We start from the raw sequence: 26,908 nt of genomic DNA on the forward strand, positions 1-26,908 counted from the left end.
AGGGTAATACATGGTTTTTATCCAAATTTGTATTTAAAACGTCCTAGCACTCTATACAATTCTCTGTATATGTCCAAAGCAGCATATTCTAAATGTTGAAAACTCCCTTTTCTCTGTCCCTTAGGACAAACAAAACAAATGTTATTCTTTTCCCGACTAATGATTTCCTGTAATTCCCTCAAATATTAGTGTACACTCACCAATCTTCCTTTAGAGTATAGAGGACTATCTAAATTCCATGTTAACTGCAGGGGAATTTGACTAATAACAGCAATCACTGCACTACTACTACTAGCTGTGCATCTGGTGCATGGGCATTTTTTCCATTTCTGCCTAAGTTCAAGTTCACAAATCGTCCCATATTGGTTTGGGAAACATACTATCTGGTTATCTGAAGTTATATAAAGTGGGGTTATAGTTATAACTAAAGTTATATAACTGTAGTTATAAAATGAGACTTAACAATTCAACCCACATTTTTACTTCAGTATGTAACAGAGTGCCTCAATTCCTGTGGAAGTATCTAATGGCTGCCAATTATTTTACTATCTTCTAACTCAGTTTTCTCCATTATTTTAAATACTTCCGTGGAAATACTAGTTTTGTCAATTACTTGTGATGGCTTTACGTAAGACTTAATGAGGACTATTTTTTCTAAGTACCACAAGCTTTTCTAATAGATTTTCATACAGAGAAAGAAAGAAAGAAACCTCAGATACCTCCCCTATTACTTTACTTCCACTTAGAGGAAAACATTGATCACCTGTAAAGATCCTTTTCTGCATTCACTTTAAAACCATAAATACTAGAAACAGTCTCCTGATGGACTTGTGTTATATTTTTTTAAATTATATATGTATATTTATATATATTTTAATTGCTCACCTGAAAATAAGATTCACTAGGTTGTAATTTTTATCGTCATGTCACTTATCACTCACACATTTCCTTACGTTTTTCAATAAGTGATTTGGTAGTAATATGCAAAATATATTGATGCTCCTATTAATATGACATGAAGCATATGCAAAGCATACACAAAGTACAGAATTCATTACTAAAGCTTCTAAATTCTTGCAGTGAATTTGTGTATAAATTGCATATTGAAAAGACAATTTTATTAAGTACTAGTACATGAAAGTGGGTATTTTTTTTCTGTTCATATTCACTGGAAAAATAATTGTTCCCTTCACATACTAAGTTTTGGTGTACGATTGTGGAAAGTATTGAAGCATGCTTTGACTTTGGATTAGTCTTCCATTATAAAATTACAGCAAATGAGATAGTTATCCATGGTCCTTCTAGTGACATAGTTTGGATTGCAAGAAAATAACCTCAGCTGACACACTCTTTGAATGATGGAAGGATTTATTAATAATACTTTTCCATGAAATACCAAAAGAACAATCTTTGTCCAGGTAATGTGTAACTCTTGCCTCCCTGTCTTGTGACACAGCAAGAACTAAGATGGGAGTGAGGGCCTACCAGTTCATGCTTTCTAATGGTTAGAGACTATTTCTGAAGTAGTCACTGAACAAACGGGAGGAGCCACACTATTACAATGTGTATGTTAAATATCTTAAAGGGAGCTTATGATCTGATACTACTGTGTATGATAATGAAAAACAGTGTAATTCCACTGAAAATGATGGAGTTACTATGCTATGAAACTTAAGTGAAATAAGAATTAGGAAGCATATATCCAAGAGCAGATATCTCTCTCTCTGTAGGAGAAGAGTAAAAACTAGAATAGAAAAAGTTCTTTGATAAATAATCCAAGCATACAATGCTATTAACCCAGCAAAGCATGAGCAGTCTTACTGCCTGCAAATGAAATAGACATTATACAAAGTCTCTACAGGTTAATAAATACACATGATTTTATATATACAAATAACTTATTTTGGACTTGCACAAAAATAAAAGCTGCCTTGTTAAAAGTTCAAGAAGCTAAAAGAAAAATGTGCTTGAACATGATGAATATAATAAATACATAGAAAAGGTATTTTGACAGAAACAATTGTATTTCTGTGATGCCAAAACATGAATTTATAATTTAGGTCACAGAGGTGGAAGACTAATATCCCCCATAATAAATCCTGGGCTGAAAAATTAATCACAGGCTGTCCTGAAACTTTTGGGAGGATACTTGAACCTATGTAATTGTCAAATAATAAAAAAACAGATAAGCCTAGATCCATAATTGCCATGGATTTAATGATAAAAGCAATACAATAGGACAAAAGACATCAAAGAAACAACAGATGCCAATACTGAAGACTCAAGTATTCCTTTTCAGTGAGTGGCCATATTATTGTGGTATCAGCTCATTCTCCACCAGTTTATTAATGTAATTTGTGTCATGTGGATATGTCAAGCGTGGTGGGATTTTTTGCTTCTCTTTGGGTAAGGGTTGGTTTGGTTTTTTTTTTCCCAGGGCTGAAATTTATGGTCCTGTTCCACCAGACTTGTGCAGAACAATACAGGAACAACTGGCTTATGCAGGTGATCCAGCAGCTTATTCCCACAGAAGTGGTGGTCTGGATCACACTGTGCCTACTAGACGTTTTCCTTGAGAAGGCTTGAAGGGTCAACCGAAACTTTGTGAAAAGACAATGCAAATCCTTAAGCTAACAGCAAACTCTGGGAAAAAACCCAACCAAACCAACCAACCAAAAAACCCTACCGGATAAAAAATTTCCCACCCAACACAATACACCAGGATCAGTTCCATGCCCAGTTAAGGAGCCAAATCGTGCGGCTGCCAGCGTGTCGTGCCGGAGCCAGTGGGGAGCACTGTGGATGGAAGGAACGCTCGGTCCTGGAGCGCCGCTCAGCCAGATTGTGCATCCAGCACCACACGGACACACGGGTTCCTCTACACAACACCCCTCTTCTGGAGCTGGTGGGAAGTAATATCAAGAGGCATCTGAAGGACAAAAGAGTGTCAAAAAGTACCTGGGGCTTTTTCAGAAACAGGTCATCCATAAGAACCTCAACATGCAAACAGGTAGAAGGAAACAAGTTTCTAAAATTCCACATAAATCAGGTGAAAAAACAGGGGAGGTTAACTCTTCCCTAGTCATTGGCCTGTACCTTAGCACCTTGCCAGGCATCTTTTACGTTGAAATAAGTAACACTGAAAAACATGCAGAAGATAATTTGTCAAAATAACACACATCGGAACAAACTGATAATGTCAGTTGAAGGAAATTGCAAATACTGGATGTTACTCATTTAACAGTAGAGGAATAACAGCTACATTTACACCAACCAACCCAAACAAACCCAACAAACAAAAATCTGATTAGGATGGCACACAGGAAGGATAATTTGCTCAACTCAGACATACTGATGGCCTCTAAATTTACTGGCAGCATTCACAGACAAGACTGAGATGGACTTGTGTGTAGCACTATGGAAATATCTTAGTGCACAATGGCAACCAAAAAGTACTTGCAAGATATCCCTTTGCTTACAATAGGATGCTTACTAACTATGAAAATCCCATTATGTTGCTATACACAATCTTCTGGTTTACTGTCATGTGAGTACCAAGTTCAGATAACATTTGGAATCTGTCAAAACATCACAGAAAACCTGCTTCAGACAGAAGAGACAGAGGAGAGTGACAATAAATATCTTCAGGCATATGGAAGGAAGAAATTGAAAACTGGGATAGATGGGTGCAAAGAATCTTATGGAGATGATAAAACATTGTGGTAGTTTTCCAATCTTTGCTGTCTTATGCGTAAGAATACTAAAGATGCAAGGTGTTTAATACCATTTTCTCCCTCTGTCAGTCTCCCTTTTAATTTCCTGTGGCAGTAAGCAACATAAAAACGTCTCACAGGCAACGGGTTGCTACGAGCCATGCACTGGAGACTACTTGGATAGAGGAGTATGAGATTATTAGTGCTACAGGGGAGGCTTATCAGGAAGTAGCTGTCCAGGATTAGGTAACAGTATGGATAGTATCTATGGGTAATAATTACCTGTATGGGCAATAAAGATGTCTGTCATTTACTGATAGTTGTTATTAGGATAAAATATTTATAAAGGATGTTTCGCATTTCAAAACAAAAGCCAACCATTATGGAATTGAGGTCTGGAAAGAAATTTCCTCATAGGTTTATTATCATGTAATTGTCCATAATGGGGTTCTTCTGACTTCCACTAAGTCATGAAGCAAATGGGTAAAACAGTGTGTAATGGCTATCTGCTGACGGCAGACTGAGAACTAGATGGCTCATGCATTAAAAATCTGAAGATACTTATTCTGTAAAGATTTGAAATCTAGTTATATCAATAGAAGTGATACATACAGATTAAATTTACAGTCTGTGGGGTGTCTTTGCTCATTAAAAATGCAAAATTAAATGACAGTTCTGCATTTGAGGTACACAGTGTTCGTGCCTTCTATACTGAGCACATAAAATGGTTAGGAAAGCTTAGTCCAACTTCTTCTACTGCAGAATATTACTGTTTTTATTAGAACAGTGTGCCCTGTTTTGGAGGGGATATTGATTCAGTTTACCTACAGGCTGGTAACTCATTGACCTATTCCTACTCTTTTTCCAAGACGTGATTCCAGGAGACAGTTGCTGTGGATTTGAACATCATATACAAAACCTTCAGCAAGTATTTCTTGTGAGCTTTCCCATACACTCACCTTCACCCTTTTGGACCCTGGCATTTAGAAGAAAACTCTAGCATTTATCTAGAAAAACCCTGAGAACTATTTTCTTGAAGTAACCTCCCCCTCCTTTTTGTTACTTCTTGTCTTTGTAATTAAATCTTTAGAAATCTTAATTGCATTTAATATCAATGCATCTGGGACCAGAACACAAAACAGGTGAATACACAGATACACTTATATACATACAGGTTTTAAAATAGAGAATATGCTCTGAACGAAATATAATCCATTATTAATACCTGGAACTACACAATTTTGACTGAAAGTCATTGACTAGAATAAAGAAAAAAGATTCCAAGTTGTATTAAGCATTTTTATAAATTATATACACTAGTACAATGTAGGTCTATGTGGAAATTAAGTTGGTTTTTTTCAAGTGATTAATTTTTTTTCATGCTCTAAAAGTTTTCATGCTCTACATTCTAATGGAATGTATTATTTTCCTGGATGTTTTATTCTTTTTTGTTTTTTAATTCCCTCGCAGTCTTACTCTTTATGGCAGACCTTAATTGATTTTGTCAGTACATATGTAAACTTTTAGGAAAGAGTATACGAGTTTCAAAACAGGTGTCGGCAGGTGCTGGAGAGGGTATCACACACGGTGCTAGAAGGTGGAAAGTAACATGCCCTTCTACCTACTACATAGGCTAGTACTAGATTCCCAACCGATTTGGCGACATTACTAGATACAAGTAGCGTAAAATGGAGGTGGCCAAAGGAAGTGCAGGTATGGGAATTTTGTGAGGAGTTAATGAATCCACAAAAACTAGGGGGTGCATTAGTGTATTCTGCTCGATTGTATGCCACCAGCCTGGGGGCTACCGAAGGCTACATGGGAACAGCTTTCCAGGGAGTGGGCTGAGGCAGGGGCTGGGGCAAGGCGCGAACAGAACTCACCGCAGCCGAGTATCGGCCGCACCGGTGCCGTTCCGTGGCTGTCCCGGCGCGTCCGTGCCGAACGCACGGCTTTGCCTCCCCAGCAGGGCAGCGTGTCAGAGCGCCAAACCTTCCGGCTGCCTGACGGGGTGCATGTGTCCCGTCAATGCCTCCCCATTCCGGCCAACGGTGGAAAAAGGCACTTTCTCTCCCTACCCCTTCCTGCCTTTCAGCTGGCCTCATTTTCCGCCAGTTTCCGCCAACAGAACTCATCTCTCCTAGGATGGGAACGGAATAAAAATGTGTGCCCACGACTAAAAAAAAACAAAAGAAGCGAAAGCAAACACGGCCTTAGGGAAGGCGCTGCCCGGTAGGACAAACCGCAGCAGCTCCTCGCGGCCATTTGGTGCGAGAATGCGCCCCGTCTCTCCCCGCGCCTCCCTCCTCTGCGCTCCTCGGGCGCCGCAGAGCGGGCGGAGCGGCTCGGGGGGCGGCACGGCGCGGGCGGGGGCTCGGCTGCCCCGGCCGCTCGCCCCCACCGCGCGGCGGGGCGGAGAGACAGCGGGAGCGGCGGCGGGAGACGGGCCGCCATATTCCTGCCGCACCACGCCCGCCGGGCCCAAGCATTTAAAAGCCGGTCGAGCGCGACCCCTGCCAGTCCACTCGCTTCCCTTTCCTTTCCGCCACTCTTTCGAAAACGCCGGCAGGGCCGAACCGAGTGGAGCCGAACAGCGGCAGCTCCCTGACAGCGACCCGCGCTTTCCCTCACCGCCACCACCCACCGCTCCCCCGCCTGCTCCGAAGAGCGAGCGGCCGAGGCGCCAGGAAGGAGGAGCGGCCGCGGGGAAGCTCTTCCTGCCGGGCAGCGGCGGTCTCGCCCACCCCGCAGGAGCCGGGCTCCCGCTCCGGGGGCGGGGAGCGGCGGGGAGATGTGTGCATGTGCGGAGCGGGGGAGGGATTAGTGGGCATTAGCGCTTCCACGGGGGGTGGGGTGGTCGCGTCGGAGGGCGGCGGGGGTGTCGGCGGCCGCCAGGGACACTCGGGGACCGCGCAGGCTGCGGGCGGCGGCCAGGGAAGGGGAGCAGCGGGGCGAAGGGCGGCTCGGCCGGGTAGCGGTGCTGCTGCCGGCGCGGTGGATGTTTCCATGTTGTTCGGTGCATGATTTAGAGGAGAGGAGGAGTTGGCAGCGGCGGGTGTCAGCGGCAGGGAGCGGGGATCCGCGCCGCCAGCGGCCCTGCCTTTCTTCTCGCCCCTCTGTGGCATCGAGGCTGCTCTGCCTGCGCTCCTGCCCTGCGGCGGCCCCAGGGCTCTCGGAGAGCGCCTGTGCCCCCCGGGGCCGGAGCGGCGGCGGGGTGCGTGTGTGCGAGTGTGCGTGCGGGTTTAGGGGGGGTGGGGGCTGTGTCTGAACCAGTTAGGAAGAATGACTCTGGAGTCCATCATGGCGTGCTGCCTGAGCGAGGAAGCCAAGGAAGCCCGGCGGATCAACGACGAGATCGAGCGGCAGCTGCGTCGGGACAAGCGGGACGCCCGCCGCGAGCTGAAGCTGCTGCTGCTGGGTGAGTGCGGGGCTGCCTCCGCCCGCCTCGGGCCGCTCGGCTCGGGCCGCCGCCGGCGCGCACGCCCCAGGTGCCGCTGGGGCTGCAGCCCGGGCATCGCCGCCTCCCCGGGCGCCCTCCGGCCGGTGCGGTCCGTGCCGGGGCACAGGCGCCGCCGGCGGGGACGGGGCGGCGGCGATGCCTGCGGTGCCTCCGGGCGCTTGGTCGCCCCCGCCGCGGGTAGCCGCAGGCCGAGCCCCCGCCGCGGGGAGTGGGGCGTATGTGCCCGCCCGCGGGCATCGTCGGCGGGTGGGCTCGGTGTGCAGCGGGAGGCGGCCTTCCAAAATGGAGAGGGGACGGATGGCGGGTGAGTGAGGGGTGCGGGGCCAGGGGCAAATGTCGGGGTGTGTGGGAGTGCGATGGTGGCGAAGCGGATTAAGGAAGGGATTCGCAGGGGGAGTCGCTGTGCAGATCGATGGTGGAGGGTGTGATATCTGCATTGTTCGGTGAGCTTCGGGAAGGTTGTTAGCTCAGCGGTTGCATTTTTTAATTGTGATTTTTATTAAATGAGGTAAAGTGGGATAAGGAGCTTGTGCTCCGATTGTGCACTGGTTTCTGTAAAAAACTGGGAGCCGCAAAGGCCCAGATGCACATGCCAGGCTGAGGGGTAACCTGAAGTGTGCAGGAGGATTTCAGGATCTTTAATACCGTTGGAATCCACCCACTGGCCAGGAAATAAAAGCAACTGTATCATTTCTCCTTAGTTAAAACAGAGGTTGCTATTTTAGAGCTGCAAGTATGCAGAGGCAGCATTTATCTAATAGAAATTTGGCTTATGTTAGAAAAAGCCTTTTGAATTAAAATGTGCCTGCCTGTGTCCAGTGCGATGTACCGTGTCGTGTAGCTCCCTGATAATACAGTTTCTGCCTGGGACTCAGGCCTTTAAATATGTTTGCACTACTGTCTGGTGTGTGGATGAGTGGGTATGTTCCAAGTAGATGCGGGATGTTTACGGTGAAGATTTTCTTCTTGGGCCGTGTATGTGAAAGTAGTGATTTATACTGGGGGAGTATACTGCCTTTTCGGTGAGGTAAGGCAAGCTGAAAGGAAAAGTTCGAATATGTTTTAATGCTTCCATATGAATGTGCTATTTCCTGGAGGTTGTCTTCTGGGTATAGAGAAGGGTGTTGGGGTCTCTAACTAGTGTGTGAGGGGAGTGGTGGACATGGATGCAGCGCTCTGAGTAATAGTGTTCTGACGCATTTTAGCCTGATTTTGGTTTGTGGCAGTGCATGTTGTGACTTCCAGGCTTCACAAAGAAGGGAAAATAGATTGCCCTTGTTCAATACTATAGATGTCTTGATTAATGATAGACACTTGCTTCAGGAGAGGCAGTTCATACATTTGACCTGTTACTCGGGTTCATATTGTTTCTGTATATTCTTGATTTTTCTTGTGGTAGTGCTAGAGGCTTCTGCCAGATTTTGAGAAATGTATGAGGTTCACTGAATGAAATCAATATATATTACCTAGAGAAGAAATTCAGAGATTCACTTCTGCAGTCAGGAATGCAGAACTTGGTCTGCTTTGCAAGGTTCTCCCACCACTAACATGAATTGTGGGGGTAGGTGGTGGTAGATTGGAGTCCAGTAATGGCATCGTTTTGGACTAGATAATGTATGGTGATTTTCGGGAGAACAGGGGAGAGCCAGCCCACAGAAAGAGTTCAGGAAACCTCTGTTGAGTTCCTGTATAAAAGATTTCTACATTCATCACCAGTGCCAGCTAAGAGTTCCAACAGGCTTGTGAAGCTATAGGCATGATGTAGTAGAGATCTCAAGGGGTGAATGTTCGGCAGCTTGTACTTAGCAGGATATCTGTATACCTGGGTAATAAAACCAGTATGGAAATTGTTACTGTGCACGTATTTTTTGTCTTTTGACAGCCTTTGTCGTATGTTCAGCTGAAAGTGTATGTGCACATTTGGATTAACACTTCATGATCTTGTCTTGTGAAATGCAGTGCGGTGGTGAACAGCTCTTGGAGTCTTGGTATTGGGTAGACTCAGGGTTCAATTTTCTAAACAAATTTTAGGTAAACTTCTTTCATAAGTGGATTTATCTTAGTTACTTGAAAGCTTTCTTGTTTTTAGTCACTTTCATTGCCTTCCCAGCATAGACAATTGGTCAGTTATCAAGCTTGTTGTTTGTGTTGGTCATTCACATGGTTCTGAGAAAGACAAAGCCATTTTAAAATGAAAATAATATTAATTAAAAATGGTGAGGCTGTTAGCATGAAAACCCTTTGAATGTGCTTAAAATAATCTTTTTTTTTAATACTAAATAAATGTTTACGGTCCCATTTTATCTCTTTCCCCCTCATTTTTAGGGGAAACTTACTAGTGCTGCTTAATTTTATTTTATGTAAGCATAAGCAAACATGCTGGCACTTACTTAAAAAAAAAAAAAAAAAGAGAAAACACAAACTTCTCAGATCTGCTGGGTAAAGTACTGTGGTTCTGAAAACCCCAAGTGCATGAAAGGCTTTTAAATATGAAGCTAAGGAATATCTTCTGGCTTGTAAAGAGAGTACTAGTGCAGTTTAACCTGAGCCTTGTTAAGTGGCTGCGCATGTTGTTCGGGCTAGTTGCAAATGCGAAGGGAAAGGTATTATTAACCTTTCAAGGCACAAACAAATGTATCTGTGCTAGGATGTTTTATTATTACACTTGCTTAAAATCAGATGTGCACATGCAAAAATGCACATATGTAGCAAGCATAAAGAAAAAAAAAACATTTTTGATTCCAAAGAAAAGGGATTTTTCCTCCTTAACTTGGGCAAGACTCAGTGCTTTCTTGGAAACTTAGTTTCCTCCTGAGCACACATACTCGTGTGTGCACACATACACACACTGTGCTTGGTACACCCTTTTAGTGTGCTCGTGATATCTTTTTACTTTTCATGAAATCAAAGAGTTCGAAAGCTGAAGTCATCTGTGGAAAACTTTAGCTGTGTGCTAAGATTATTTTTAGGTATCAGTTTAAATATAAACACTCTTTGATTAAACATTAAAATACCATTTTTAGATACTTTATTGTACATCATTATTTGATGGGTTTTTTTTAACGTATTAGAACAGGATGAAGTATTTTATTGTAATTGTGGAAAGCCAGAATCATAAGCATGCATATTACATAGTAGTAGTTTCAGCTAGCACAAGTTGGCCACAGTGCTTCAAGACGTTTTGGGACAAATTTGGTCTTCCACTGAACTTGATTTTCATCTCCTGTATTTTTCAAACTCTTCTGGATTTCATTACTGCTGAACACTTTGTAAAACCATGTAATTGTTCTCCAAAGCTTATAGTTTTTCTTGCTATCCATGTAAATTTTGCAAGGACTCAGCAGCATTTGAGCCTGTGTCAGTTTGAAAAAACAGGTGTCTGCAAAAGAAGGGGGGAACCTCCCTTCCCTCCAAATTTGAAATCAAGGTCTTTCCGGCAAAGATATGGAAAAGAAATAACAGTTCTTTTCTAGTATCTATTACAAGGCAAACAAACAACAGCAGCAGCAGCAACAAACAAAAGCCAGAAACCCAGTGGCAGCTTTCCCTGGGCTGCCAGGCGCTGTCCCTTTGGTGCAGTTCCAGTCACAGCCAGCAGGGGCGCTATTGGCTCCCAGCCGGGCAGGGCAGTGCAGTGATTCCCCCGCGGCTGCAGGGGGCGCTGTGGCGCGAGCTCGGCTGTCTCTCTGTCTCGCTGGTAATGGCGAGCGCAGCCGGCAGAAAGAAGGAGTCTCTTTCACAACCTCACAAGGGCAGCTGGTCCCGGTCCCCCTCTGGATGGCATAATGGGCTGTAGGAGGAACCCTGGAGCAGCGGCTGGGGACAGCAGGGGCTGGCTCACCCCAGCAGTGACAAACAAAAGGTAGTGGAAACTTTCATTGCGGGAAGTCTGGGTGTCTTGGTTAGAGTGTAGCAAAAAGGCCCTGAAGCAGCGCAGAGAGCAGCTGGGCTGGGCAGGGGATCAGAGGCTCCCTGGTGGCTCACTGGCCATGGCTGCTCCCTGGGCTGGGGCTGGGCAGAGGGCACAGCTCCTCGGCAGGGAATGGGCTGTTCCTGGGTGCCGGCAGGGTGAGCAGTGGCTCTGGGCTCCCAGGCAGCAGGGAAGCAAACCAGTAAGATCCAGTGACAGAGCCAAAGGGAAAAGGAGGAAAAAAACCAGGCAAAAGCCAAGTGGCAACTGTATCTCTCCTCAGAGTGATTTCAGCCTATGGCTCCCGGGGCCTGATCCTCCGGCGGAGGAGGAAACAAAACCCCCTTGCGCCCCGCAACTCTCGCAGGAAATCCTGGGCTGGCTCGCAATTACAGTGATATCCCCGGAGCTGGGGGGGGGACAGTGGCCATCCCGGACACAAAACAAAAGGAACATAAAAACAAAGATGGGATGGGATTAAAAGATATCCCCAAGACAGCCTGCATACAGATTGTATCCATAAACCATCATTCCTGGACATTGTTAGCCTGTAGGCTCTGCACATTAATACTGTACACTATTTTCTCACTTAGAAAAGCCTCAAGCATCTAAGAAAATAATCTGCCAGTGTTGTGCCAGCTATGCCTATGTGTCTGTAAACCCTGGCCAAATTAAGTACTGAAGATGTGTGTGACAGTTCTGAGTTTTTTGCAGCATATTGTTTGGTATTGTCATATGCAAAGCATGTTTTTTTAAGAGTTAGGTGCTTCTCGTGTTGAAGATAGTGGATGTGTCAGTGAAGAGACTTGCCTTGATTACAAGTGTCCTATTCTCTGCACCTTAGTGCAGAAAGTAGATGGATGATAAGCCATTTGAATTGGCATGAACAGCAGTTAGTCTTATGTCAAAAGTTGCTTTTGAACATAAGGTGAGTATATGCATTATTTCTTAAACCTGTGTCAGCAGAATTAGAGGTTTACATGCAAAACTTGGTGTATTCATAAAGGCTTTGACTTGGTGTAGATCTGTTGAAGAGGAAGTGGGTCCGTTAAGCCAATAATGGCAAACTCTGGTTTTATAGAACTTCTTCAGCTGGAGAAACAAGCTTCCTTATTTTTCTTGTAACTTGTATTTCTGTTGGTCTGCTCTACTCAGATGTACTCTTCCAAACAGTTTTAGGTAATTGGCAACAGTACATATTTACTACTGTAAAATGAATAAATAATTAATCTACCTCATCATACATACTGTAGCTAGATTAGTAAATATGTTTTATTTGGCAGAAGCTGTTTCTAAGGAAATACAATTTCATTCTGGATGTAAAACTCCCATGTATTCTTATATACACAGATATGTCCATATATAAGAATATTTTTGGGGGGGGCAGGAAAATACAAATCATCATTTAAATATTAGTGTGATAATTTGAAAAACATAAATTTAGAAAATGTTTAGGAACATTTTTAGTGCACCATAAAAGGATATCTTGTGTGCAGCCATTAAAAAGAGTTTGTTGCTCTTTTGTATTTATTATTTCAGAAGGGATCTGCATCCACCAAAGTTAATAGGAGCAAGCTGAGTGTCTGAAAAGAATTCAGACTAATTTAACTTTATTTACATGTCAAAGAACTAAGTGACCCCTGATTTGTATGTTACACTGACAATGTTGCATAAATGTAGGATGAAAAAATACATGCTGAGCAGAGAAATCTTTTGAGAATGGGCATTTGAGTGTGTGCTTCAAAATAAAATAACTAATCTGCTCCTTTAGTTGCTTCAAATTAATTTTGTTGTTGTGTGGTGGTAACAGCAATTTCATAGGAGAAAGCACTACCTTACAATCTCTGCAAATCTAATCCCAGACAGGTGTGAAATAAAGTAAGGTAGATGTCTGATTAATGGTGGTTAGCTTTGTTGCAGCAATAGAATGCTATAAACAGTGAGTGTTTTTTTCTTTCAACTTCCTTGAGCTGAATGGCAGAAGACTCTGGAAAAATCTGTTCTTGTGCATGAATGCAACTGTGTATGAACAGCTGTTACTGATAAAATTACAGAAGTTTTCCAGCATTCACCTTTTATTTACTGCAATTATTGAAGCTGGCACAAACAAAGAGCAGGAAAGGAGAAAACAAAGGGAGAATTAGCATATAGGAAACCCTAGGAAGCCGTACACATGGTGTTGGCCACAAAGAAGAAAACATGCCACAGGTTTTAAGTATTATTAACTCTGTGCAAAGAAGTAAGATGTGTTATAACTGGATGACAAGTCCAAAAGTTACCAAAGCTTTAGAAGTTAAAAAAGTTTTGAAAGTTACTGGGAGTGTTCCAGGAATAGCACAAATGTTTTTTCAGGCTAAACTAAAGTTTAAATCTGAAATGTTCTGAAAGCACATTGTTCCCTCAATGAGTAATGCTGATATTGAGACTACACTGAGGCATGATTGTCCACAAATTTTTTTGTCCTTTGTAAATTTTCAAAGGATAAATGGCATGGAATAATCAAACTACCTAATTTGTACATTCTACTTAGTGTTTACCAGTAGTGTAGTGTTTTATCCCAGAAACCCTGATGCAGATGAAGTTGCCAACAGAAAAGTACTGTTGTTGATTTCATTATGCATTTGAGAATGTGGTGTGGCTATTCCAGAAACAAAAATAAGTCCCACCAAACAAGATGCCTCGTTTGTCAATCCGTTCAGGCAGAATCATGCAACAAACTACTGTTATGAACAATATGATTTAGTTGAGCCCTACTCTGGTGGTTCAGCTCATCTTTCTGTGGAAAGCAGGTGGTGTGCAATAAATACGTGTATTGCTTGAAATAAGCAACAGAACATTAGAATATTTATGAAAGTGGAAGCACATAATGATTGAGTAAATTAAAAAGAGAAAGGCTGTATCAGTGTTGCCCCAGCACAGCTGACCTATGTATTGACAGTTTCACCTGGGAACTGTGCTGTTTGTAATAGACCTGTGTATGGAAGGAGCATCTGTTAGGAATGAATGAGTGTAGGTAGTGTTGACTAGTGCCAGAGTATGAGTTTGTTTTTGCCTCAGAGTGGATACATGGATGTCTACCCAAGGCCCTGTTCTCACTGATTATCTATGTCTTTTGTTTTGTATCTAGGAGAATTCTGTTGTGGTTATTGTTGAAGTACTTTGAGACTCAGTCTCAGCTATCAAAAGTCTGTTGAAGGAGGATTTGTTTTTTACAAAGGAAATTGTGGAAAGGGCAGTTAAAATTGGAAATATGTGATGATTCTCCCCTCCACCCCACGATCTTATCTGCTCTAAAGAGATGAGTGCATTTAGATCATTAAGCCTTTTGAAGTTAACTGAAAAATGCTTAAATCTTGGTAAGTATCACCAAATGTGGGTCAGAAGAGTATTTATCCAGATGGGGTTAGCTGCCTTTAAGTTAAATCTAAGGTAAGAGTGTAGGTTTCTGTTCTGTAGGAACTTGGTGTAGCTGGATGTGAAAGAAACTCAATCTGTTAGATTCTTGGAGTAAACAGGAATCAAAGTAAAAATTACTAATTTAATTATGATATAGCCATGAAATCAACCTAAAGAGATCCCATTCTTGATCAAGCTGTCATAAGCTAAGGTATAAGATAGTGAACATGGTTTAGGAACATTTTTTAATTATCCATTAGGAAAAATATTTCAATTCTAATAGTATTTGTTCTTATGGCAGAAAATATACATTACTGTCTAGTCTTGTTAGTGTGTCTGTCACTGTACTTGAGCTATATGCTCCCTGGACACTAGCATAAGCTTCTTCATCCTTAGCTAATTCATTGCTCTAATGATAATCTTTGTCAAATATCCTTGTACTAAATGAGAATATTTCTGTGAGTCAAGGAAACTTGCCTTTATTTCCTTGTTCTATGAAGCCATCACAAAGGAGTTTTTAGCTTCTAAGTCTTCAATGTTAATGTTAATTATCTTCCTTATGTTAGAAAATGTTGGAAAAGTATGCTGAAAGGTATAGCCCACATTTCTGGGTGAGTAGAGTCATCCAGAAAGTCAAACAGAAGGCTTCTGTAGCAGCAACGGCGAACTCAGAAGGCCAGAAAAATGCAAAACACATAGAAGTTGGAAATTATGCCATCATTCTTTATTGCTTTTGGGAACTGATCAGGCTTGGGGAACTGATGATCAAGTATGGAACTTATATTTTGCTCTGATAATGGATTTACGAACCACTGGAAGTGCCACTTAGTCTCGTAGACCAGAGCAGTAAAAGCAATTGAAATTAAATGGTGAAAAATAAAGGCATCATTCTTGCAATAATAGGTTCTTACACAGCTGTCCAGGTACTTGGAGGATCTGATGTTTGCCTTTTTGAAATGTTCTGTCTAGGTGGTGTTGAAATGAAACACCACCTAGTTAAAACGATAGTTAAAACCTTTCAATGATGGTTTGCAAAAAGGAACAATAAAACAAATAACCCAAATTAACCTAAAGTACTCCTTTGTAAAATTTGCTGTAACTCAGTTATCTTTTGTGAGGAGAAATAACGATTCTTACAATACTTCTCTTTTATACATCTGTTAGTTTGTTTTTATAAAGAAAATAATAGTAGCCTGGAAACAGAAATGCTGTGTAGTTGTCCTGGGGAAAAAGGCCAAACAATAAAGGACATGTTCTTACACCTGTGTTGTAATAACTCTGATTAAACTCTTTTCATTCTTTTAATTTCTTGTGAACGGAACCTGATGCTTAGAAGTATTTTCATACTCAGCAACAATCTTCATGCCACTTGAGTCTCTCCTGTCATGAGACTGTATTTTTTTGGGTGGGATGGTTATGATGTATGCACATGGTCATCATTAACAATGATAGGATTAGTGGCTTATCTCAGAGTGCAGACCACCAAGCAGCTGTCTGACTGACTTGGCCCATTATTAAAAGAGAGATTTAGAGATGAGAATCTGTTTATCTCAGTACCATTCCCCTAATCCATTAAGTACTCTTCTAAGTGAATTTTTGTGGGGAGGTTTGATCTGGGAAGTTACAGGTGTTGCGTGTCATAGCAAAAGGATTTAGTGTAAAACCCCATGACAAACACTTGAGAAACCTTTTTAATTCCCTAGCTGGAGGAAAGGTTTTTGGCAATGTTAAAACTCAAGGCAAAACTCAGGGTGTAATTTAGTCTTCAGATAATGGAGCAGATATTCTTTAAAGATATGTTGAAACATATGGAAGACATGGAAGTGTTTATTATAGTCAGCCAGCAAGGCTTCACAACAGGCTGTGTCTGACTAATCTTGTGGCCTTGTATGATAGAGTAACTGTATCAGTGGACAAAGGAAGAGCTGGAGATGTCGTCTATCTGGGTTTCTGTAAGGTCTTTGATATGGTGTGAAACCCCCCTCTTCTTACTGTTAAGTTGGAGTGAAGGAAGTTTGATGGATAGGCTCTTTGATGAATGAAGAATTGGCTTGATGGCTGCATCCAAGGAATTATGGTCAGTGGTTTAATGTCAAAGTGGAAACAGTAATGAGTGGTGTCCCTCGAGGAATCATTCTGTTTAATACCTTCATTATGATATAAGCAGTGGGAAGTTGCACCCTCAGCAGATTTCCAGGTGGCACCAAGGTGCAGTTGACGCCTTTAATTGGGGGCCTGTTGGAACATCACAAGGTTCAACAGGGCCAAGTACAAGGTCCTGGGTGCATTTCTTGGTTGGGACAGCCCTTGATATCTGTACAGAGTGGGGGATTGATGGATTGAGAGTAGCCTTGTGCAGAAAGAATTGAGGTTGCTGGTGAATGAAAAATTAGACATGAGATGGCAGTGTGCACTTGGAGCCTGGAAAGCCAGAGCTGCATCAAAAGTCTGGCCAGCAGGTCAAGGTGATTCTTCTCTGGTGAAATCCCACCTGGAATACTCCTTCCATCTCTGTGGTACTCGGCACAAGAAGGGCATGGACCTTTTATAGTGAGTTTAGAAAAGAGCCACAAAAATGATAGATGGATGAAGTACCTCTCCACTGAAGACAGCCTGAGACAGTGTGCGTTTTTTAGCCAGGAGAAAAGAAGATGCCAGAGAGACCTTGGAGTGGCCTTTCAGTATATGAGGAGGGTGCATAAGAAAACTGTAGAAAGAGTTTCTACCTTTTTGTCAATAAGAGGATAAGGAGCAATGGTTTTGAACTGAAAGTGGGTAGATTTAGTTTGGACTGACAGAAGAAATTTTTTTACAGGGAGTCAGGTGAGACACTGGAACAGGCTGCCTAAAGAATCTGTGGATGCCCTATCTCTGGAAGTGTACAGGGTCACGCTGGATGGGGCTTTGAGCAGCCTTGTGTAGTGGGTGGCATAGATGATCTTTGAAGGTACCTTCCAACCCGAACTGCTCTGTGATGCTATGAATGGACTGCTTTGGTAATAAGTAATTTCATGATGGAATTAGAGATGTTGCACATCTTCCTAACTTGATAGCTGTAAGAAACAATATTTTATGCATATATTTTTTTCCCCTCTGAAAACACAAAATGCACCTAAACATACTTTTGTTTTTCTTGGTAAGAAGAGAATATGGAGAAGAAATAACATGAGGGTTTTTTTGTACTGTGTTCCGTTTCCTCTTGGTCTCTGTTTATCTCAGCACTGAATTGGTAAATAAGTTAAAGGAGATAATAAACATTTACTCTGACTGATGCAAAGCTGGATTTCATTTAGGTGACTGTGTCTCCTGGTTTAGCAGTTTGTTTCATAGAAAGGCCGAACAGACAAATCAGGAGTGAATTTGCTTTCATCTGAATGTAAAATTGAGTATTTTCTACAAACAGAACAAAGATTCACTGGAATTACTGTATTTCAGTAAATTGACTAACAGCATGCTTCACAGAATCACAGAACAGTTTGAGTGGGAAAGGATCTTAAAGTTCCAACCCCCTGCCATGGGCAGAGATACCTCACACTGGACCAAGTTGCTCAGTGCCCTATCCAGCCTGGCCTCAGGCACCTCCAGGGGGATGGAGCATTCACAGCTTCTCTAGGCAGCCTGTGCCAGTGCACCACGACTCCCACAGTTAGCATCAGTAAGGTGGCTTGTCTTGCAGTCCTTTAAGCTTGGATTTTAATACCATTGATATTCATAGAAATCCAGAAACATTCTCTGCCCAGAGCAGTTTTTGTTCTCTAGGGTTTATTTATTTAATTGCATTCATCCTTGCCTCTCATCCGCAAGACAAGGTAATAGTGATTTCAGATTCACTGTGATTTTCTTCTGTGTTTGACTGCACAACATAATAATACACTCTTATTAATTATTAGATTTAGTTAGCATTAAGAACTAAATTTATGGTAATCTGCAGATTTTAGCCTTTGAACCAAAACCAATAGCTTAATTGTGGCTGCACTCTCTAAAACAAATGCAAACTTCTGATGCTGATCAGTGAAGTTAGTATGTATGCCTTTAAATTGTTTTTTCTTAGAAATTTATTACACAAATATTCTCTGGGTAATGACATTCTTGTGCTTGGTTTTTTTGTTTGTTTTGTAAATTTACAACCACATTAGTTTTATTAGTGCAGTTTTCATTTGGTTATTCTCAGAAAACACTTTGAATGTTCCAGTTTACAGACTTTCTTGGTCTACAATTTCATGTACTAAAGTGAGAAGGATAGATTTAAATATTTACGTTGCATTTTTTTTTATCTATGGACTTTTCCAATTAAATAGTATAAAACCAGTAAAGCAGGAGGAGATTGTCTTTTTGTTGTTTAAAAAGACAAAATATGATGGGATTTTTTTAACTGGTAATTATGCTATATACGACTATATGACTTGTCAGGCTGCTAGGACATACTCTTTAGTTAGAATGGCTTAAAAAAAGGGGTGAAAACTATGGTGAAAATATCTTGTTACACTTTTGCTTTATATTTTAGTTGTTTTTATTTTCAAGGAGTGACAGTGTTTTCTGGAATAATCTATACAGGTCATCACCTTCTGTTTGTTTTGTCTTGTTTACGTGGTACCAAGCTACTTCTGCTTAGTGACATGGAATTTTCTAATACCTTCCCATTTCTTTGCAACCATTTTTTTTTATGTGCATGGAGGATCAAAACTCTGGGAAAGTAGTCAAAACAGACCCATAAGCAAGACAAATGTTTATTTGATGGTTGAGTGTATCTGTCTTATTTAAAACAGTATTTCAACCTACCAATCTAGGCTGTAGTTTAGGCATAGTGGCATTAATTGTATATATCACTGTGCTCAATAACTCAGGCTTGTTTGTTGGTTTGGAAAGGTTTCTTTTTGTGGGTATTTTTGATGGGGTTTTCATATGTGTGGGTGTGTCTTTTGGAAGGGTGGTATGCATTTTTTTGAACCAAAATACGTGGTTGCACAAAATGCCAGCAACCTGTCTGATAACCTCTTTCTTTATTTACTGTGGAATTTGTTTTCTGACGTGAGATAAAGCATAAGAAGTAAAATAACCGCACTACTCATTTTTTAAGTTCATAATAATCGTAAACATTACATTTATTATCAACTTCAGAGAGAAAGTACTCCAGTATCTTGGGGCTCAGTCTGGATGGTTCCGTAGTTCAATTCCAGCTTGTAACTGTAGAGTGGATTTCCTGATCCTTTAATTGTTTTTGTAGCTGGTTTTTGACTTCTTTCCAACTCAACATCATTACTGAAGTACAGATAATGAGAATTGAACAGTTACGTGTATACAGTTTTTATTACAAGTATAGGAGTATTGCTAGTTGGAATATCGAGGTGTGTTCAAGGAGTGTAACAGCCTACTGAGCCATGACATTAAGCTATTCATGTTTAGATGACTGCTGCAACTTAAATGCTCTTCTAAGTAATTGCATTTTAGGGAGGGCTTATTCATTGTTTGACAAGCTTACATTCTTATATTTATTTAACAGTATTTGGATGCACAATATTTACCTCTTTCTGTTTTATAGGTTATTCTAGTATACTTTTCAGCATCATATCATCATTGTTTACCAGTTCACAGTTTTTGCATCACCTACAAGTATTATCAGTAATAATTTCATATGTTTATTTTATCTCATGGCTGAAAGTTTTGTAAGGTTTTTTTAAGTCTTAATATTGCTGGGGTCCTGTATGGAAGACAGTTGTCTGTTGAGGACTTTTGCCTATGTAGTTTCTTACTAAACTGTTTGAACAACTGTTACTTCATGCATGCTTTGTTCATCTGTTGTATGATCAGTTGCTAAGCAGATGCCTTGTTCTTCAAGACCACTGACTTCGTGCAGCAAACCATCTGAATACTGTAACTCCTTAGGTCTTGGTTTGCAATCTCTTTCTCTCACCTTTTTTCCACCTTTTGGGGTTTTTTGGATGGTAGTCAATAGTTTCAAGTCAGATTGCCTTCCTAGGCAATCTTGCCTTCCTAGCCAGTCTTTCTAAAACCTCTGGACCCTCTTGAGTGACATTCTCAGTTGAATAAATCCTTTGTATTGTTTGTCTTCAGTGGGTACTCTTTCATTGTCATTGCAAATGTGGTCTGTGCTTCCCTAAAAACAAAAACTTGAAAATTATGTGGGGTTTTTTCTGTGTTAATAAATACTAAATATTCTACAGCAGCAGTTTAGTGACGGACCACTGTGGTTTGTAATTAAAAAAAAAAAAAGTGAGTCTTATGTGGAGCCCTAGAGTTCATAATTTGACTTTTCCCCTTAAAAATGGCTGAGATTTCCCATGTTTTTGGCTTACCTTACAGTTTTCTTCTTCTATCTTCTCTCTAATCCAGGCTGGTTTTATTGTTTCTCATTTTTCTTTTTTCTTTGTTTTGTATAATTGTGGCTGTCTAGGCTACTTCATAAAATGTTCTGAAATGACTCCCAGTTCTTCCTGTTTTAAATCTTAAATCCAGTTATTTACACTTCTGATTCTGTGAGGTTTTTGCTGAAGTAGCTCTCATGAACACAACGTGCTTATAACATGCCTTTCTAGTGGTGTTGGACTTCTTTTGTTTACACATAGCAAATGGTGTACCGTTGTAATCATATGCTCCTGCAGTCACTCTTGACTGTGGTTCTGACGCGTGCTCATTTTCTTAAGAGATATTTCTGTATGGTGCTTTTCTGGTTGAGGAATCACAATTTTGAAACTTGAAGAAATACCAAGGTAATTTGCTTGTGACCTTTAGCATCAGTTATATGGCCTTAGGAGATTATACTTCTCCGTTTTCATGAAAGTGTTTAAGGAGCCCCACTTGCTTGTCTGTCACATTAGCTGTGACTGTTATCTGCTATGGCATCAGCTTTTGTGTCAATTTTTCCCTATTAGAATTTAAACCAAAAATATAAAGATCTCTGGCTGCCAGCCAATTCTGAAGTACGAAATAAAGCCAACCACTGAACTTCAACTTCTATAAATCTTTCCTTTATTTACACCTCCTTTTTCAAGTCTGTATCATGTATCAGCAATTCTGTGTTTATCACCTGTCTAAAATGTTTGTACAAACAGTTCAATCTCTCCGTTTCACTATTCATTTAATTTTAATCCTTCTTCCATTTTTCTGCTAAAAAAGTTCACTTCCCTCACCATCCTCCCCTTCACTTTCAACAGTGCGAGGATATTCTGACCTGTCTGGCCAGCCTGTATTTCAGAATGCTTTTCCTCCTCTTCTAACAATGAAAATTGCCCACATTTTGCAACTTCCATCTTCCACAGAAATCCAGTGACTAGTCCCCAGCACAGAACTGTGTAATGTATTCTTTGCCTGTCCAGGAGTTCACCTCCAGGTTTTTTTGTTTTCTTCGGGTGTGGAACAGAAATATGTAAACTGGGCGTCAGGATGATAAATGTTGGGTGTTTGGGTATTTATAATTTAAAATACTCAGAGTAATTAGTCTGAAGGAGTATACTTCAGGGACATGTACCATATTGCTGTCATTATTTCTATTAAATAGTGTTGACCAATCCCTTTGAACTATTTGCTGGGTCTCGCTTGCATCCAGGTAGAGTGCACTGTAATGACATAACTATCCCAGCTGCCTGTGCCTATGCTTCAGGGTACCTGCAGGCTTCTCCTGTGTAGCCCATGCACAGTGGTCATGGCTCATCCACCTTGGGAACACTGTATCGCTATACAGACTATATACCACTGCTTTTGTGTAAGGGTCAATGCTTGGTGAGTGCTGCTAGCAGCTGCTTAGCTCTTTTGTGAAATATGAAAACAGCTTTAGGTTGCACCTTGAGGAACACTAGCTCTACAGGCCTGCTGTAAGGAGTTCTGCGTCTTCTGCAGAGGAGTAGGATCTGTCCTTAGAAGGTGAGTGCTTCTTGTTATCAAGGAAGAACTGGATGTTCCAGGACATAACTGCAGTTGGAATAGTCCAGGATGCTTAGAGGGTACTTTCTTTCACTAGCTGTCATGTAGGTGTCAGACTTTCATGAATAGATTTAATCTTACAAAAATGAAAATTTGAGGCCCATAAGGCCAGTGCTTACCTGTAGGACTGTGTTTTCTTGTGTAACTGTGGAGACCAGAAAGTTTTAACATAATTTTCAGATGTGCACTAACACAGCTGAAGCACGGTCAGGACTTGACACTGTACTGACACAGATGGAGCCTGAACACTCTGGGGAAAAGGTTACCTTATCTAGTAGAGAGAGCACTTAGCCTTCCTTTCCTTCTGCCTGGTGGGCAATGAGTTTGAGGTTAAGCTCCCCAGTACAAGAGAGGTAGGCATGGAACTTCTGGAGGGATTCAAGGAAGGAGGGCCTAAGGTAATGAAGGGACTTGGAATACCTCTACTGTAAGGAAATGCTGAGAGAGCTAAGACTGTTCAACCAGGACAAAAGAACACTCGGAAGGGTTCTTACCGATTTATATAAATACCTGAAGTGAAAATGCAAAGAAGACAGAGCCAGGATCTCTTCAGTGATACCTAGTGATAGGGCAAGAGGCAATGTGTGGCAGAGGCTGAAACACAGGAGATTATGAACGTCAGGAAACACTTTTTCACTGTAAGGATGACTGAGCACAGGCACTAGTTGCCCAGGGTGGTTGTGGCATATCCCTTCTAAAGAGATGTTAAAAAAAAAAACCACCTGCACATGGTTCTGGCCAGATTGTTGTGGCCCTGCTTGAGATCTCTTCTGACCTCAACCAGTTCGTGATTCTGTGAAATACAGTGACCATGTTGCAGCATCGTTCTTGCAGATACAGATCAGCTGAGTCACCAGTTCACCCTGACCTTTAATCATAAAATGTGGGGGAAATCCTATGGGATTTGTGTTTCATTATGCTGCACTCGCTTATCTGTGCTTATGTGCTCACAAAGAATAATTTTGTAGGTATCCCTGGGCCACTGTGACCAGGTACCTGAGGCGAAATCAATCAGAATGTTAGTTTTGCAGTTCAAAAGTCTTCCAGTGGCAGTATGCCAGCACGCTTCTCCTGGATCAGCCACCTTTGCAGCTTAAGTCTATCTGGGAAGACAGCAAGGTAGCTCATTACCCTGAATTGTGGGTTGATACAGGGCTGTCTTTCAGCTGATCCCTGAATATCTACAGACTGACAGAGACGGTAGCTTCAGTTGGTTGTAGGCTGAAGGGCCTTTGGGCCTGGTGCAGTAGCGCTCCCAGTAACGTCGCATCATTATATAGGGCAGTTGTGTTTTAGGGGTTTGACACATTATTATAAACTAAGTGGACACAGCAGGATTGAAACCCTCCAGCTTGGATACACACAATTTGACACTGTCTTGACACCATGTGCGAGCTAGGTCTATGATGCTAACTGTGCTTGTAAACCCAGGTCATCCACATAACATCCTGGTAAGTGCCCCACAGATGTGGTCACAAACTCAGTTGTTTTGCCAGTATTCAAAGATGCTCTGTGTACTGTCAGCAAATTCCTTTTGCACAAGGCAAAATATTTCTAGATAAAGTAACAGAGGGAAAAAGAGTCTCTTCTCCTACCCTCATAATACTTGTGACTGGTAGAAGTGTGTTGTAAAGTCAGAAGATTATTTGCTAAGATGAATGTTAATCCTCAGTGTGTACATTCATGAAAGAAAGAAATTTAAAAGAATTGTGATTCTCTACAGAGATACTGTGCACCAAATATGTATTTTCTAAAATACACACAACTTTTTAAAATAACCAGTCTGTCCAATCAAGGTTGACAAGATGGGGAGTAAGGAAGAAGTGCACGTACTGCCAGTCTGCAGCCCTGCCATGCCCTGAGTGGCAGAGCAACCAGCACCTTGGCTCTTGGCCGAGCTTTATTGTCTAAGCTGACAGGACTTTACCCTTGACTATGTGGATGCGTGCTAGGGGACCTGATGGCTTCCTTTAGAGGATTTGTGGGAATGGTGGGGCGGGATAGAAGAGAGGCATGTATGCAGAGAGGCACTTTCTTCCAAAGCAGCAGTCCTACTCCCATGTCCTCATTGCTTTCTTTAGGAACCCCCCCTCCTAGGTAGTGTTTGAAGATAAGCCTGTACCCTACGACTGAGTGATGTGGTACATCACATCTCCTGTGTCCCATCTCCAGTACCTTAAAGCATCTGCTGTCTAGGTGTCTATTAACGACTGTGATGGCTGGGAGAGTGAAGTGTGAGGGAGGCTGGGAAGCACACGTTAGCTCTGTCTGCCTTGGCCGTGCTGCAGGGAAGAATGGAGATACTGGCATGGTCTAATGGTAAAACATCTCATGCAGTACAGTTTGGGAGACGTGGGACATTAGTCAGGCTGTTCTGAAGTGGGAACTTTGGCCCATCGGTAGGTCTCTCTTTTAAAGACTGCTGCTCAGTGCTCTGGTGGAAACTAGGCAGTGAAATCCTTGAGGGCTGCACCTTAGCAAATGAGTATGTAGTTGTGCTTGGCTCCTTGCTGTTACTTTCTAAAAATGTTACTTCTGCTGTTATTTTCTAAAAATGGACTTGTGGGTTTATTTTCCTCTTGTCATAACACTGTTTAGTGTTGGGGTTTTGTTTGTTTGTTTGTTTGTTTGGTACTGGATTTTGGCTGTCTTTGGAGCTTTCAACCTGTAGAATTTCTTTTCATCTTAACCTGTAGAATCAAATGATGGCAGGCTGTTTTCAAGGCTCTCCTGAGATTACTCTGATAATGAGTCAGCTGTTTGGGAATACACTATTTTCTTCTCTTTCTTTGTGAAATCAAATAAATAAAAGGAATGCAAAAGCCATTTGAATGCTGGATTATCTTTTTCCCTGTCCTTTCTTAATAGCCTGCTTTAAGCGTACAAAGGCCTTTGCATACTACAAAGATTTGTCTTTTGGTCTTACCCACCCCCCCTGAGAATAAAGTATATTAAAAAAGAAAAAAAAAACCCACATCCTCGGAAAAAACAAACAACCCCCAGAAAGCAAAACAAACAACTCCACTTCCATGTTATGGCGGTACTTTGAAATATTTCAGGTTTGCAAATGTAAATGAATTGTAAATGAAATTTACAGGTCTGCAATTGTAAATGAACTGTAGATGAAAAAGAAGCTTTCCTGACATTCTCTCTTCAGACTCATTTGCCTTATTAATCAATCACCTTTCACAGAGAGGGGGAAAATCATTCTCTGATGAAGTTTTCTTGAAGAAGAAGACCTCCCTGAACAACTCATAATGCAAATTCTAAAGTTTATTGCTTTCATAGTAATATTTTTCTCAATTTCAAGGAGCCCTTTAAGTCCATCAGCAATCAAGGTAGATTATTTTTCTGATTCTGTGTTGTGACAGAAATGTCACCTAGGAGTATTTCTTTTTTACTTAAGCAAATGGTATCTCTGTAGCTAAGTATCTTGAGCTGGTTGCTCTTCCCAGTAATCTCTTTGTAATTACAGTATTATGAATTACATTTCAGAATGCTGCTGTAAATGACACCAGGCTTTATTCCTGGATCAATTAATGAATCCATAATTTCTCAAGAAAAACTATGATTCAGACTGACCTAGGGCTGGGTTTGATTGGGTTTTTCTTTTTTTCTTTCCGTTTCCTTTGTAGTGCTTCTGATGCTCTAAATTACCAGGGAATTACAGCATATTGCCAACTTTGCTGGTTTTCTGTGATGCACTTAAAATAATTACAGTTTGGATCATGCTATATGATTACTTCCTAAATGATAAAGCTTCAACCCGGGGCTTAGATCATTATCTTACCTTCACACAATAGCTTCTCTATTTGGAAACGTGTCATACTGAAACTCAATTTTCAAGTAGGGAAAGTAGGAAGGCAGGAGCTGTTTCATAGGTGATGCTGTTTCCCCCTCTAACACATCACTGACTTTATACATTGAGATGGAAAAGAGACTGAGGTACCAAGGAGGAGGATTTTAGTTTACATTGGACTGGAAATGCTTGCCTAGGAGTAGTAAGATTTTAATGTCTTAGGCAATGCTGCCTAATGTCTGAACTAAACTTCACATTTAAATATCTTGGGAACATCTTGTTACAATTCTATAAAAAGTGACTCTTTATAGAAGTTCTTTTTCATTCCTTCTATCATGTATGTTCAGGTACTTACGTTTTTGATGGTGCCAGTAGTTAATTTTTTCTGAAAAACCTCACTGTGAGGTGTATTTTAATGTTCTCTTTTATTTGGTCTAAATTACGTAGTCATACTGGTATTTGGAAGTAATTCTGACTAATATTTTTGAATGTGTACATGAAATTCCTGTCAGTCCTCTACACATCCATTTAAGAAATTCAATAATTTTTTTGCAGTACATCTAGCTTCTTTAGTTACTGGCTGCTCACAGGCAGGTTTTGGTGTGCTTGCTTACTTGATTGTATATGTTTATTGTTCCATACTGTGAAGGTGAAGAATCTGTTCAGAGAGATTGCAGGGTTCCTGGAGAGAA

At 41.3% G+C, this 26,908-nt stretch overlaps 2 protein-coding genes across 2 annotated transcripts in view; one reads left to right on the forward strand and one right to left on the reverse strand.

Annotated features, from left to right (window-relative positions):
* Window positions 1-1,350: 1,350 nt before the first annotated feature.
* Window positions 1,351-6,838, reverse strand: LOC146424747 (uncharacterized). Its single transcript, XM_085043090.1, has 2 exons — window positions 5,597-6,838; window positions 1,351-2,929 (listed from the first exon to the last, which is right to left on the reverse strand). The coding sequence occupies exon 1, from the start codon at window positions 6,836-6,838 to the stop codon at window positions 6,341-6,343; it is 498 nt and encodes a 165-aa protein (XP_084899216.1). The 3' UTR covers window positions 1,351-2,929; window positions 5,597-6,340.
* Window positions 6,839-6,995: 157 nt separating this feature from the next.
* LOC146424748 (guanine nucleotide-binding protein G(q) subunit alpha-like) overlaps window positions 6,996-26,908 on the forward strand; it is a 116,374-nt gene continuing 96,461 nt past the window's right edge. Inside the window, exon 1 of the mRNA XM_085043089.1 lies at window positions 6,996-7,131. Within this exon, the coding sequence (XP_084899215.1) occupies window positions 6,996-7,131 (136 nt within the window). The remainder of the gene's footprint in view (window positions 7,132-26,908) is intronic.

Source organism: Lichenostomus cassidix, chromosome Z (assembly GCF_008360975.1).
Source record: "Lichenostomus cassidix isolate B80296 chromosome Z, HeHo_3.0, whole genome shotgun sequence".
NCBI classification, from domain to species: Eukaryota; Metazoa; Chordata; class Aves; order Passeriformes; family Meliphagidae; genus Lichenostomus; species Lichenostomus cassidix.